The sequence below is a fragment of the Pristiophorus japonicus genome, chromosome 9, assembly GCF_044704955.1.
Source record: "Pristiophorus japonicus isolate sPriJap1 chromosome 9, sPriJap1.hap1, whole genome shotgun sequence".
NCBI lineage: Eukaryota > Metazoa > Chordata > Chondrichthyes > Pristiophoridae > Pristiophorus > Pristiophorus japonicus.
The window spans coordinates 104,472,503-104,487,851 of record NC_091985.1 but is presented as its reverse complement, the minus strand read 5'-3'; the positions used below and the strand labels follow the sequence as shown (position 1 = coordinate 104,487,851).

The following is a 15,349-nucleotide window of genomic DNA, read 5'->3' as shown; positions in this document are numbered from 1 at the left end:
GATGCCTCTCCATATGGAGTTGGGGCAGTGGTCTCTTATGTACTACATAGTGGGGAGGAGAAACCAATTGCTTTTGCTTCATGCACTCTCAGTGCCAGTGAGCATAATTAAGCGCAAATTGAAAGGGAAGCATTGGCATTAATTTTTGGCGCCAAGAAGTTCCACAAATACTTGTATGGTCGTAAGTTTACCATCATTACGGACCATAAGCCCCCGCCAGCAATCCTCCATCCAAAGTCCCCAGTTCCAACATTAGCTGCAGCCTGAATGCAGAGATGGGCTTTGATTTTGTCAGCATATATATATGATATTGAATACAGACAATCAGCTGATCACAATAATGCTGATGCTATGTCTAGATTGCCTTCCCCATTACAAGTTACACCCGATAGTGAAGAAGTGTTCTATTTTTCATACAGTGATGAACTGCCAGTCACAGCTAAAGAGATTGGTGGAGAAACCAAATGTGACCCCGTTATGTCAAAGATGTATGATTACATCACAAATGGCTGGCCAAACCAGGTAACAGACAAATATATTCATCCATTCTTCATTCATAGGAATGATTTATCAGTCGATAAAGATTGTATCATGTGGGGTGCAAGAGTGGTTATACCAAATAAATTCAGGTCCAAATTATTAGGAGATCCTCATGACCAATACCTGGGAATGTGCTTGACCAAGAGTTTTGCACGCAGTTACTTATGGTGGCAAGGTCTTGATAAAGAGACAGAGTACATCATCAGTCAGTCTACGACATGTCAATCGGTAAGCAAGGGACCACCATCAGTACCATTACAGCCATGGAAATGGCCTCCCAGGATGTGGCAGAGGTTACGTATCGATTTTGCTGAGTTAGAAGGACAACAATTGTTAATTGTGATTGATAGCCATTCGAAGTGGGTTGAAGTGTTTCCAATGCGGAAAATAACAACAAGTAAAATATTAGGCATTTTGCAAAGATTATTTTCTTCCTTTGGCCTCCTAGAAGAAATTGTTTCTGATAATAGACCACAATTTTGTTCAGAAGAATTTACACAGTTCACGAGCAAAAATAGCATGAAACATACCTTCCACCGTACCACCCTGCTTCAAATGGTGCAGCAGAGCGCACAGTACAAATTGTAAAACGTGCCCTCATCAAACAGATGTTGGATTCAAATCCAAAGAAACATGTCACTGGACCACAAATTGGCTAATTTTCTAATTACGTATCGTAATACTCCTCGTAAAACTACTGGTAGAACACCAGCAGAGATGTTTCTCAAACGAAGGCACGAACCAGATTCTTGTTGTTAAAACCAAACTTGGCACAGTCCATAGAAGAGAAACAATTAAGACAGAAAGAGAATCATGATAGAGGTAGAGTAAAAGAGAGAAGTGTGAAATTAAATCAGAAAGTGAGAGTGAAGAACCAACACCATAAATGGTTAATGTGGTTACCAGGAAGAATGGTTGCACATATGTGGTCAAGATGTTTGATCATGGACAGGTTAGGTTTGTTCACATTTGTCATATTTTACCTACAGGCGTGGAAGGAGTTGAAGGTTGGAATGATTCAATTATTTTTGACTCATCAGATAGTTTTGATACAAGTAAAGTACCAGTAGTATATCCTACATCAAATGTCCAAGAAAAAGTCAGAATTTAAGTCTCAGTCCGAGTCAGGAAGACAAACAGTCTGAAGTTGTAGAGAGTTCAAATGTAAATCAAGGGCATCCCTTGGAGGAAATCTTTCCTCAGGTTCAGCCTCGAATGAGTCGAAGTTCGACACCATGTTTGGAAGGTTCTGTTTGAGAGCAAAGGCATCCTCTTTGAAACAGAAAACAAGTGGTTAAGCTTGATTTATAAATATGGCAGAATAAGTCCATATCTTTTGTTATGTATAACCATGCAAGTTATGTATGATGATTGTTTATTATAATTACTACTTCATTAAGAAGGGAGAAGTGTAATATATATATAGCTCCACCCAGTGGACTACTGTGACACTGTAGCCAGTGCTGTTTACAAGAATAAACAGTTCAGGTCACCTGATAAGCTTCCTAAAGTTATCAGCCATCTTACAACCTGTGTGTTTGTGATGTCGTACTGAAAACATAACATTACCCAAAGTCTCTCTCATGAATAAAATAAATGCTGTTTTTAACAGTTCTCAACTGTGTAGTGTACTTAGGCAACAAGTCTAAAATTACAATTAAAAGTTATGTTTGTATTTTGTTTTAACACCTCTTGTTAAATTCGGGGGAACTATAAGAGCATGTAGAAACCTTTAAAGCAGCTCACACTTCTGAAATGCCCTCCATCTATCATTACCTTGATTACCTTGCTAAAAATCCTTGAAGCATAGGTGTAGGTTAAGCAACATGAGCTGTTACACCCAATCAGCCAGAGGAAACATTTCAAAATGATACCATTTAAACATTTATTCTAAATTTTGTTCATTTATTCTGTTCCTGATTTTAGAGCAAAATACAAACAATTGAGGCAAGAGCATGTGTCTGTATTTCCCCAACATGTGAGAATGTCTTGATTTTTTTTAAAGGTTTTTATTTGTTTCATACATTTTTTAACCTCATTTGCTGCTCCCTGTGTAACACATTGAGGAAAGGAGCAAGCACGAGACCTCCTCCAAAGACTGTGCCAAGGTCATTGTAACTAGTAAATGCAGAGGAGTGCCTGAAATATAAGAACAGGAAACCTTTGGGACTGTTTTGCCATTCAATGAAATCATTGCTGATCTGAACCTCAACTCCATTAACCCAACTTTGATCCATATCCCCTGATGCCCTTACTTAACAAAAATCTACAGATCTCAGTTTTTTTAATTTAATTTGACCCAGATTCCATAACCTTTTGGGGAAGAGAGTTCCAGATTTCCACTACTCTTGGGGGCCGAAATTGCCGCTTTCAATAAGGCCCCTGACTGCCGGACAGCTGCGGCCATGAGGCGGCGTGGAATGGCTGCTGACTCTCCGCAGAGGGGCCGGCATTTTTGAAACTGCCCTTGCGAAGCTTTGGAGCGGTGTCCGGGACCGCTCCTCTCATTTTCCCACCGCCGTGTGCACACGCCGACCCCTTACCATCTGGTGGGGACCCCCTCACAAAATTACCCCACGGGAGCAGACCCGCAGCTGACCAGTGCTCCCGGGCAGCTTTTTCTCTCAGTGCACGGTGTGCAAAATGGTGGCCCAGCCGCCATTAGAGGGGAGGGCGCACTGCCGTGGCCGCCATCTTATTTTTTTTCGTCGGCTGACTGGGTGGAAGCGAACTGAAGGGATGAGAACCCTTACACTATGCATCAAGTGAATCCCGGGATGGTGGGGGGGGAGGGGGAGGGGTAATGGATGTTTCCCAATCTAAGCAAGCCCACTGTGCATGCCCAAACCTGGGTGTGGTCCATACCAGGGTGTCAACCTTGGAGAGAGAGACAACAAAGAAGCTTGTCCAGCTGTTTTGAACATCTTGCAAAAGTACAATTTAATCATGGGGACAATACTGACAATGCCATAAGGGGTCATGCAAACCTTCTGCATGATGGTGCTGTGGAGGAGATGATTGATTCAACTTCATCGCATGAGGAACCTCAGAGCACGTAGGATGATGGGCAGGAGGCCTTACCCACGTTGGATATATTGAGACAGGCGTTCATACCTGCACCTGAGTGATGCTGACTGTGTGAGAAGGCTGCATTTCCACAAAGAAGTTGTAACCCAGATCTGTGAGTTAGTAAAAGCAGATCTACACCCTGGAAGAGTCAGGAGGACTGCTTTGTCAGTTGAAGTGAAGGTTACAGCTGCACTTTCATTCTATGCATCTGCATAATTCCAGGCCACAACTGGGGATGTGTGCACCATTTCTCAACATGCAACACATATTTGCATTCAGCAGGTGACTGCTGCAATATATGCCCAGAGGAATGATTACATAAAGTTCCCCATGACCGCCCAGGCAATGTGGGCTTCTCCAAGATTGCTGGCTTCCCAAAGGTACAGGGCTGCATAGATTGTACCCACATCAACTTGCGAGCACCTTTGGAGGATTCCGAGATGTACAGGAACAGAAAAGGCTTCCACTCCATTAATGTGTAGCTCATGCATGACGACATGCATCGCATCATGTCAGTTGATGCGAGATACCCTGGGAGCACCCATGATGTGTTCATCCTTCGCGAGAGCGCTATATCTGCTATGTTTCAGCAGCAGCCAGAATGGCAGAGCTGGTTGCTGGGAGACAAAGAGTACGGCCTCTCCACCTGGCTCATGAAGCCCCTATGCGTAACCCGGACAGAAGCTGACCGGGACTACAACATGTCGCATATTGCGACACGCAGCATTGTAGAGAGGACCATTGGCATCTTAAAACAGCGTTTCCAATGACTGGACCATTCCAGAGGCTACTTGTAATACTTCCCTGAGATTGTTGGTCAGTTCACTGTTGTGTGCTGCATGCTGCATAACTTAGCCATCATGAGGCAGCAGCAGCTAGAAGTAGAAGGCCCATCTGAGGTGAGATTGGCTGATGATGAGGAGGAAGATGCAGATGACGAGGAGGAGGAGGAGGATGAGGAAGCCATGCAACTACCTGAACCCGGAGGAGGGCAGACCGTCGTGCCCCTTTAATGATTGCTCGAACCTTACGCCAGCAGCTCATCCGTGAACGTTTTACTGCCTGAAGGCTCAGCGGCAACTATTCCAAATGGACCATGTTTACTGTTTGTACATGTTCCATAATGTTGTGTTTTGTTAATGGAACAAAAAATGGAAATGATTCTTCTTTACTTCAAAAAGTTGTGTTAATAATGGAACAAATAATGGAAATGATTCAGTTATAATTTAAAATATATTTTATTCAAAAGTTTAACAAACACTTGTTTGTACTTAACTTAAGTGTAATAAAAATATTCTTGTATCAAACTTTAAAGTTTTCAGTTAAGATCACTTACAAACTCTAAGATCACATAAAAACTTTAAGATCACCTACAAACTTTTAAACTTGTAAATTTACATAACTTACAAAAAACTTTAAATTTGAGAACAGTTACCACAGTAAGAACAATCATAATAAGAACAACAACAACAACAACAACAACAACAGCAGCAAAGAAAGGCTGTACCCATCTCGCCTCCACCTTATTCGAAGACCGCCTGCTGTGCTTGGTCTTGGTGACTCCACCCCTGCCCACAGGCGGTGGCGCAGCGTTTCTCGGGTTGGTACCAAGTTTATTCTTTCGAACATCTCGGGTAATGCGCATTTCTTGATGGGGGGTGGGGGGGGGGCGGGATGTGGCGGTAATGTGGAAGACCCGGCTTGGGCCTCTTCAGAGGCTGGTCTGGGGATTGGAGTGGGAGTGACAGTTGACTCTGTCAATGGGCGCGGGGTCTGGGCGTGTTCCCTTATTGCAGCAGCTAACTCTGACATTCCCTCCCTCATATGCCCTGACAGTGTCTCAACTACTTCCAACATTCCCTCCCTCATGTTCACTGACAGTGTTTCAACTACCTGCAACATTCCCTCCCTCATGTTCACCGACAGTGTATCAGCTACCTGTGACATTCCCTCCCTCATGTTCACTGACAGTGTTTCAACTACCTACAACATTCCCTCCCTCATGTTCACTGACAGCGCATCAGCTACTTGCGACATTCCCTCGCTCATGTGCACCAACAGTGTTCCCATTTCTGGCGAGAGTGTTATCACTTCTCCCGACAGTCCCAATATCTCACCACCCACCCCACTGACGGTGTCCAGGAGTGATCGTATAAGGTCAATGCTCTCCGCACACATTGCCATCATCTGAACCACATCTGTTAGATCTTGCACCTCAGGAGAGCGCTGTTGAGCTCTCCTTCCCCTCCTCACCCTGGGTGTGGCTCGCAGCATCCCACTGGGACCCGCAGCCTCGAACGGTGGGGCCCTGGGTGTGCCTTGCTGCATCCCACTGGGACCTGCAGCCTCGGTCGGTGGGGCTCTGGGTGTGCCTCGCAGCATCCCACTGGGACCCGCAGCCTCAGACAGTGGGGCCCTGGGTGTGCCTTGCTGCATCCCACTGGGACCCGCAGCCTCGGTCGGTGGGGCCCTGGGTGTGGCTCACAGCATCCCACTGGGACCCGCAGCCTCGGTTGGTGGGGCCCTGGGTGTGCCTTGCTGCACCCCATTGGAATCTCCAGCCTCAGATGGTGGGAAAACTTGTAATGTCCCACCAACACTCGTAACACTCGTAGGAAAGGGCCTGGCACCTCAATGGGCAGCACCTGTACCTTCTCCAGAGTGAGTACAACAATGTGGGCTTCACCCATCACCTCCCCCTCACCCTCATACTCTTGGTCTGGAAGGTGTGATTGGAAGATGTTCTCTTCAGGCTCGTCCGCGTCTGAATCTTCTTCTGCATTGACTTCAGCCTCGTCAGGGTTGACCTCAAGTTCTGCAAAATATAACAGTACAGACAAATGGTTAGCAGCAGAGGAGGGGGCAGGGTGGCATGAGTAGGCTCACACAGCGCAGGACCACGATGAATGATAGCATATTGCATCAACCGAAGTGTAGCTGATGGAGACATTCCCATGAACCGAAGCATGGTGAGCCCATGCAGTACTTAATACTTAGGAAAGCCAGGCTGTGGAATTTGCAGAACTTACCCTCTCCCTCGAGTGTGGGCCCAGCTTGTGCAGTGGTGGTTGCTTTTCTCCAGGCAGGATCCATCAAAGCAGTGACCCTCTCTTCCAAGAGTGTCAGTGGGTGCAGATTTGCCGGGCCTCCTCCTGTTCGAGTTCTTTCCCTATTGATGTGTGCCACGTTCCACTGCAAAGATGAAAATATAACTTTTTAGAGAGGGTGTCTTACTGCTAGGTAGGACATATACAGATGATCACATTTACAATTGCAATTCCATTGAATAAATGAAAATATTTCTTACACTAACTACTTGACCAAAGTCCTGCCATTTCTTTTTGCACTGGCTTCCAGACCTCGGGGTGGTCTCCATTGCACAGTAATCTTCTGCAAATTGGTTCCAGCATTTCTTCATTTCTTTTGGTGAAACTTTTATGTGATCTCTGCCGGAATCCAGCTCCTGCCATCTGGCTTCAATTGCAGTAACTAGTGCCTCCACTTCATCCTGTAAGAAATTCTTGGTCCTTGCGCCACGTTGCATCTTGTATTGCAGCTCCGATTTTTCCAATGAGCATTAAAGTTCTCACACACAACTGGTTCTTTAAAAATGGCCAAATGCATACGTGCCCATTGCAATCATGTCAAAAATGTCCTTTTTTTTCAAGCATGCCATGTGCAGAAGGGGGGCATCGTTTTTTCGGTGCAGGCATTATGCTCCACCCCCCAAGGCTAAATGACAGGCTGCATGGCGCCAATTTCAAACAAGAGAACGAGGAAACTTGCTAGTTATTTTTTTGGAGTAGTCGGATCCAAATAAAACGGGCGTAACTCTTGCACTACGCCAAAAGACGGCATTGGGGAAAATTGAGATCATAGAAAGGGAAAGAGAAGGACAATGGACAGAAGTAGAAGATAGTGAAAGAAACAGAAAGCAAAGCAACAGAAAGAGGAACAAGAGAGAGACAAACAACAAAGGGAAACAACAGAAATAAAGAGAAGCATCTGGCAAAGTTATTAATAACAGTCTGGCTACAAGGAAGTTTTGACTCCATTGAGCTACAAGACTTCATGAGCAACCCAACTGTGTCCAAGGTTCTCAGAATTCACAATGTTGTCAGCTACTCAGATAATGGTTCTGTCCACAGAATTGCTGACATAATAATCCTGTTCCAAATGAGGAACTGGTCCAACAATGAAATGTAACAGGATTCATGGGACCAATGACTGAAAACTGTGAGTCCAGACTGCCAAACAATAACAAGCTTGCATTTACAGAGTATGTTCGTAAACCATTCCAAACACTTCACAGAGAAATAAAGTGTTGAGAGAGGGCATAGTCAAAAAGGTAGGTTTTATAAAAATGTTTAAAAGTGGGGAGAGAGGAAGTGGGGCCAAGGCATTCAAGGAGGGAGTCTGGAGAGTAGGGCAAAGATGGCTATAAACTCTACCACTGATGGTGGATCGGAGGGACAGAGAATGTATCAGAGGCCAGAGCTGGATGAACAAAGGGACATTATGCTGGAGGAAGTCACTTGATGGAAGGCCACGGTGGGACTTGTAGATATGGACAATTTTGAAATCAATGCATTAGACGATAGGCAGCCAATGTAAGTCAATGAGAATTGGAATCATGGGCAAACAGGGCTTAGTACAAGACAGGGTACAGGTGGTGAATTTTGGATGAGTTAGAGATTATGGAAGCTGAAACTTGGGAGATTACAAAGATGGGCATTAGAAAAATTAAGTCTGGAGATGACAAAAGGTTATATTTCAATTTATGCTGCAGTGGGAGATGCTGAAGAGGTAGAGGTCTTAGGTGTGGCCAGAACACCAAGGCACCAGACTGTCTGATAGAGCCTGAGCAAAGTGTTTGGGAATGGGATGGGGCCAGTAGCAAGTGTACAGAGTTTGTGCGGGGGCCGAGTGCAATGGCCTTGGTCATCCCAATGTTTGATTGGAGCAAATTTTGAGTCATTCATGATTTGATTTCAGGACAAGCAATCTAACAGATAAAAGGAGTGGAGTGGCAGAATCAGGTGCAATCAGTCAGGAGGAATTCTCAGTAGAAAATGCATTACACCTTGTCTGAAATTGAGCTGGGTGTCTATATAGCATCCCAAAAATAAATAGCACAAATATATTAACAACAAAATAAATCATCACAATCAAGTCACAAGTGTAGCGGGGGGGGGGGGGGGCGTGGGGGGCAGGTTCAAAATTCAAAAATTGGAAACCTCGCCTGACAACGCCTCCAACACATTCACATTTTAATGGAGACGGGTTCGGGTCAGGCAACTAAGCTACTTTCAAGGAGCGTGTCCCTAACTTAAATATTTTAATGAGGCTACAAGCCTCCAATTTTAAATTTTACGTCTGCGGGCCATGTTTCCAGGGCTCGGGACTACCTCAATCTATCCACAGCACCCTCTTGATCGTTCCAGTCCCTGACAAATCTGTCTGACCTCCGACCAATCTCTCCACCCCTCAGTCTGTACTCACCCCCAATCTATCAACGCATTCCACCCCTAATGTCCCCCAAACCATGATCTCTCCCTTCCACCTATCCGACCCCCCGGCTGTGGTCTGGTGCCAAAGGCCTCTCAATCTGGCTGCCTACCGGGCAACGGAGTACCAAATTACTATCAGCAAGGGCAGACATTGATGACAAGGGACAACACCGCCTCCAGTGCGCCAGCGCAGCCTTCGGTCGCCTGCGGAAGAGAGTGATTGAAGTCTAGGACCTAAAATCTGGCACCAAGCTTATGGTCTACAGTGCAATAGTGATACCCGCCCTCCTAGATGGCTCAGAGACATGGACTATGTACCGTAGACACTTCAAAGCGCTGGAGAAGTACCACCAGCGCCGTCTCCACAAGATCCTGCTAATCCACTGGGAGGACAGACGCACCAACATCAATGTCTTCAATCAGACCAGCATCGACGCACTGACCATACTCAACCAGCTCCATTCGGTGGGCTACATCGTCTGCATTCCCAAAACGAAACTCCCTAAGCAAGTGCTCCACTCGGAACTCCTACAAGGCAAGCGAGCCCAGGTGGGAAGAGGAAATGCTTCAAGGACACCCTCAAGGCCTCCTTGATAAAGTGTAACATCCCCACTGGCACCTGGGAATCCCTGGTCCAAGACCACCCAAAGTGGAGGAAGAGCATCTGGGAGGGTGCTGAAAACCTTGAGTCTCGTCGCCGAGAGCATGCAAAAAACAAGCGCAGGCAGCGGAAGGAGCGTGCGGCAAACGAGGCTCCCCACCCACCCACACCTTTCTTCAACCACTGTCTGTCCCACCTGTTACAGAGACTGTAATTCCTGCATTGGACTGTAGAGCCACCTGAGAACTCACTTTTCGAGTGGAAGCAAGTCTTCCTCGATTTCGAGGGACTTCCTATGATGATATTGCTGATGATGATGGAATCCAAAAATGTAAATTAGATCCTGCCGTTAAATTCAGCAGGACCCCCAGGAAAGTTATATTTCCAGTTTCTCCAAAGCTACACCTTCCCCACAATGTTTCCCTAAAGATACGTAGGCGCATGGGCGTGCATCCATCGGGAGGTCCTGTGCAGGCTGCTCACAGGTGTTGCCTCTGGAATATACCGCGCAACACATTTAAAGGGACCACGCACAGAAAAGAAATGAGAGGGAACACTCACACACTCCGCTCCCCCTTCCCAACTTCCTCCCCGTAAATATCGGGGCCAAAGTTTCTCAAAATCATATAACTACGGGTGCTGGACTCTTGAAATCCACTTCTATATTTTCAACATCACCTTGCAACCATAGATGTCTATTTCATATATTTTAGAACATGACATTACAGATGAGGCAGAGATGTCAAAAAATGTGGGCCCAGAAATTGCGGTCAGAGGCTTCCTTTGGACAAACGCCTCCGACCCGAAAAAAATCTACGAAAGTACCTGGTGGTCACAGAGGAACCTTCCATTGCGGTCAGAGGCCGAGATTCACTGCGTAGCGTACAAGGAGAGGACTGCCCCATACATATGGAAATTCTGGAGTCGGGTGAATCTGGACCACCAATCACTCTGCAGTATTCTCATTGATAATAATGGGAACTCCGTTACTATCCATGAGAAAACCCTCCTAAAACAAGAAACAAAGCATAATAAATACAAAGAACACCTCACATATTTAAAATTAATTGAAATTAAATTTAATTAAATGTTAAAAAAATGTTTTTTTAGGAAAAAAAATTAATGATTTTTAATAGGGTTAAATATAAACTTACCTTAATGGGCAGAGTTTTAATACAAAAATGAATGATTCAATTTAATTTTTATATGTGTTAAAAGTGTTACGCTGGTAAAAGTACACTATACGCCTGCCTTTACCAGGCATAAGAGTTTGAAGGACATTGGCTGGGCATGAGTTGGGCAAATAGCCCAATCTCTCCTGTGCGAATGTCCTTCTCCCGGGGATGCGGAGGATCTGTCAGAAGAAATCTTGACAGATTGGAAAAGCCAGTTTTCGGCGCCTGCACATCGCGCCCCGAGAACCGGCTTTTGCGAGGCCTTGTTGGGTCCATGTGCACTCCATATGCACCCGGTGAGGCCGTAATTTCGGCCTGTAATGTCTGCTGTCACCGAATTATTATCATTTCATTTGCATGCAGCTGTCCATAACTGGCCAGTTTGCGTCCCATGTAAACAACATCCAGGTCTCATTAGCATGTGGCACAGCAGTCTCTCATCCGAAACCGTCAGGAGTGATGTGAGGGCTGGATGGTGTGGAAATGTATTTTTATCTAAGCTGATACCACACTGTATTTTTGTGCCCTTTTTAATATATAACAAAATGGAGTCCTGGTCCTTCCAGAAATTTCTGCATAAAGCAGTCGGCTTGCATAAACAGCTAAACCTGGCTTGAAAGGGCTGATAGCCACCAGACAGCTAGGAGACAAGTCCTGCTGAGACAAGTACCACCCATGGTGCTCTCCCATTGTCTATACGACACCAGTTCCACGCCACCCCACCCTTTTCGAAGTACTCAAACACCAGCCATTATCTCTTGTAGAGACCTCATCCATTTGGTGCAAAAAGATAACTGACCAGGAAACTGGACAATCCTGACACAATGCAAGGCAGGTAATAGCTCATTACCATACTCTCATGGAGTAATGGCCGGCTGGCCAACTAATAACCCTGACAAAAGGAAATATCTGGAAACCATGTCAGGTAATTAACTCTTTATCTGTATTCACTGACTGCGAGACAGAGCCAATACACAGGGAGAGGCCATAACTTGGGTTTTACTGTATAAATATCTCGTGAAACTGTACCATTTCGGAGGTGTTCACTTAGCCATTGACTGAGTGTGACCTTTCCCTTGCTAGCAAGTAAATTAAAGAAACTTCTGCCGGATCTGAAGGTGTCTGAGTCATTTATCGGAGGTCGAGATTTCGACAATGGGCGGGAGCCGATATTGGGACGGGAACCCGATGATGCTGGGTGCTCAAGGGAGATGGGGTTTAACACAAGATGCTGCCACTGGGAGGGAGATAAGATCAGGTTTGGGGACGCCCAAGGACTGTTCCCCCTGGCCCACAAGGAATCCTCAAAAAGGTTAAATGAAAATAACTAACTTGGCCTCTTCTGGCCACACAGCTGTCTGCAGCCAGATCTGAGTTTGATTTAAAATAGCGTCAGGGCACCAATAACATCAACAGGCCGGGTCCTTTGTGATACTCTCATAATAAAGGATGAAACTGAGTACTGTGAACAATAAGCAAGTGTGACCTTAGCTCCTTTAATAAGACTCCAGAGAGCAGGTATCTCATGGGTGGCCTGCTTATATACAGTGCTCCCAAGGAATGCTGGGATCCCTTGGGACTCCAACAGATAGGCCCTCTGGTGGTCGTGTGTTACAGGTTGCAAGGGGTTAAATAAATAACATCACTCCCCCGTGAAGTCAATAGTACACTTATTTACAAGGTGAGACGATCTGGGGCTTTTCGCTCCCTTGTCAATCGTCTCAGTACAAATGCGGGTGTGGGTGAGTTGGTTAGTTCTTCACTGGGCTGTTGGGCAGCCGGCCTTGCCGGGCTACTGGGGATGGTGAGTTCGGCTTCGTGGTTACCATGATGTCAGTTGCCACTTGTGTGTGTGTTGGAGGGTCAAAGTTGGTGGTGTCTTCTTCAGGTTGTTCGTAGCTGTAGGTGAACCGCAATTTGATTTGGTCCAAATGTTTTCTGCACATTAGTCCATTGGCCAATTTGACCTGAAACACCCTACTCCCCTTTTTAGCTGTGACCGTGCCAGCGAGCCATTTGGGACCATGTCCATAATTGAGTACAAACACAGGGTCATTGACCACAATATCGCGTGACAAATTTGCGCGGTCATGGTACACACTTTGTTGATGCTGCCTTCCCTCCACGTGATCATGTAGATCAGGGTGGACAAGAGAGAGCCTTGTTTTAAGCACCCTTTTCATGAGCAGCTCGGCTGGGGGAACGCTGGTGAGTGAGTGGGGTCTGGTGTGGTCGCTGAGCAGCACTCGAGACAGTCGGGTCTGCAGGGAGCCTTCTGACACGCGTTTCCAGCTTTGCTTGATGGTCTGAACTGCCCGTTCTGCCTGGCCATTGGATGCGGGCTTGAACAGGGCAGATCTGATGTGCTTGATCCCATTGCGGGTCATGAATTCCTTGAATTCAGCACTGGTGAAACATAGCCCATTGTCACTGACTAGGACATCAGGCAGGCCGTGCGTGGCAAACATGGCTCGTAGGGTTTCAATGGTAGCCGTGGACGTGCTTACAGACATTATTGCACATTCGATCCATTTTGAGTAAGCATCCATGACAACCAAGAACATTTTGCATAGTCCACGTGGATCCTCGATCACGGTTTGAGGGCCATGACCATAAACTTAGCGGTGTCTCTCTGGGTGCATTGCTCAGCTGAGAGCAAGTATTGCACTGGCGCACACATGACTCTAAATCTGAGTCGATGCCAGGCCACCACAGATGGGGATCTGGCTATGGCTTTCATCATTACAATGCCTGGGTGGGTGCTGTACAGTTCACAAATGAACGTATCTCTGCCTTTCTTGGGCAAGACCACACGATTACCCTACAATAGACAGTCTGCCTGCAGGGACAACTCATCTTTGCGCTTGTGGAATGGCTTAATCGCCTCCTGCATCTTCGCTGGGATGCTGGTCCAGCTCCCATGGAAGACACAGTTTTTTACCAAGGACAATAAAGGATCCTGGCTGGTCCAGCTCCTGATTTGGCAGGCCGTAACGGGTGATTTTCATTTTCGAATACATCCATTACCATGAGCAAGTCCACAGGCTGTGCCATTTCCATCCCGGTGGTGGGCAATGGTAGCTGACTGAGAGCATCTGCGCAGTTCTCTGTGCCTGGTCTGTGGCAGATTACATAGTTGTATGCCGACAGCGTGAGCGCCCATCTTTGGATGCAGGCAGAGGCATTGGTATTAATCCCTTTGCTCTCAGAGAACAGTGATATGAGCGGCTTGTGGTCAGTTTCAAGTTCAAACTTGAGGCCAAAGATGTACTGGTGCATTTTTTTTACCCCGTAAACGCACGGCAGTGTCTCTTTTTCAATCATGCTGTAGGCCCTTTTGGCCTTGGACAAACTCCTGGATGCATAAGCGACCGGTTGCAAAATCCCTGATTCGTTAGCCTGTTGTAACACACACTCGACCTCATATGACAACGCATCGCAAGCTAGCACTAATCGTTTATAAGGGTTATACAGGACAAGCAGTTTGTTTGAACACAACAGATTTCTGTCTTTCTCAAAGGCTGCCTCTTGTGAATTCCCCCATACCCAGTCGTCTCCCTTGTGCAGTAGCACATGTAGGGGTTCTAGCAGGGTGCTTAACCCAGATAGGAAATTACCGAAATAGTTAAGGAGTCCCAGGAACGACCACAGCTCCGTCACGTTCTGTGGTCTCGGCACGTGCTTGATGGCCTCCGTCTTGGCGTCAGTTGGTCTGATGCCGTCTGCTGCGATTCTTCTTCCCAAGAACTCGACCTCCGGCGCAAGGAAAATACACTTCAAGCGTTTCAACCTGAGTCCCACGCGATTCAACCGACTAAGAACCTCTTCCAGATTCTTCAAGTACTCAATGGTGTCGCGACCTGTAACCAGTATGTCATCCTGGAAAACCACAGTGCGAGGAATTGACTTTAGTAGGCTCCCCATGTTACGTTGGAAGATTGCCGCGGCCGACCGAATCCCAAACGGGCATCTGTTATAGATGAACAGACCTTTGTGCGTGTTGCTGCAGGTGAGGCCTTTCGAAGACTCCTCTAGCTCCTGCGTCATGTAGACTGAGGTCAGGTCCAACTCGGTGAACGTCTACTCTCCAGCCAGGGTCGCAAATAGGACGTCTGCCTTGGGTAGTGGGTACTGGTCCTGCAGCGAGAAACGGTTAATCGTTACTTATAGTCATCACATAGAAACATAGAAACATAGAAAATAGGTGCAGGAGTAGGCCATTCTGCACTTCGAGCCTGCACCACCATTCAATAAGATCATGGCTGATCATCACCTCAGTACCCCTTTCCTGCTTTCTTTCCATACCCCTTGATCCCTTTAGCTGTGAGGGCCATATCTAATTCCCTCTTGAATATATCGAACGAACTGGCGTCAACAACTCTCTGCGGCAGGGAATTCCACAGGTTAACAACTCTCTGAGTGGAGAGGTTTCTCCTCATCTCGGTCCTAAATAG

General features: G+C 46.4%; 1 protein-coding gene across 1 annotated transcript in view; it reads right to left on the bottom strand.

The window, feature by feature from the left end:
• The window catches only part of LOC139273161 (chitin synthase chs-2-like), an 80,252-nt gene extending 65,267 nt beyond the window's left edge, over positions 1-14,985 (bottom strand). The window contains exons 1-2 of the mRNA XM_070889665.1: positions 14,885-14,985; positions 10,546-10,729 (exon numbers count right to left, since the gene is read on the bottom strand). Of these exons, the coding sequence (XP_070745766.1) occupies positions 10,546-10,625 (80 nt within the window). The 5' untranslated portion in view covers positions 10,626-10,729; positions 14,885-14,985. The remainder of the gene's footprint in view (positions 1-10,545; positions 10,730-14,884) is intronic.
• Between the last annotated feature and the right edge of the window lie 364 nt (positions 14,986-15,349).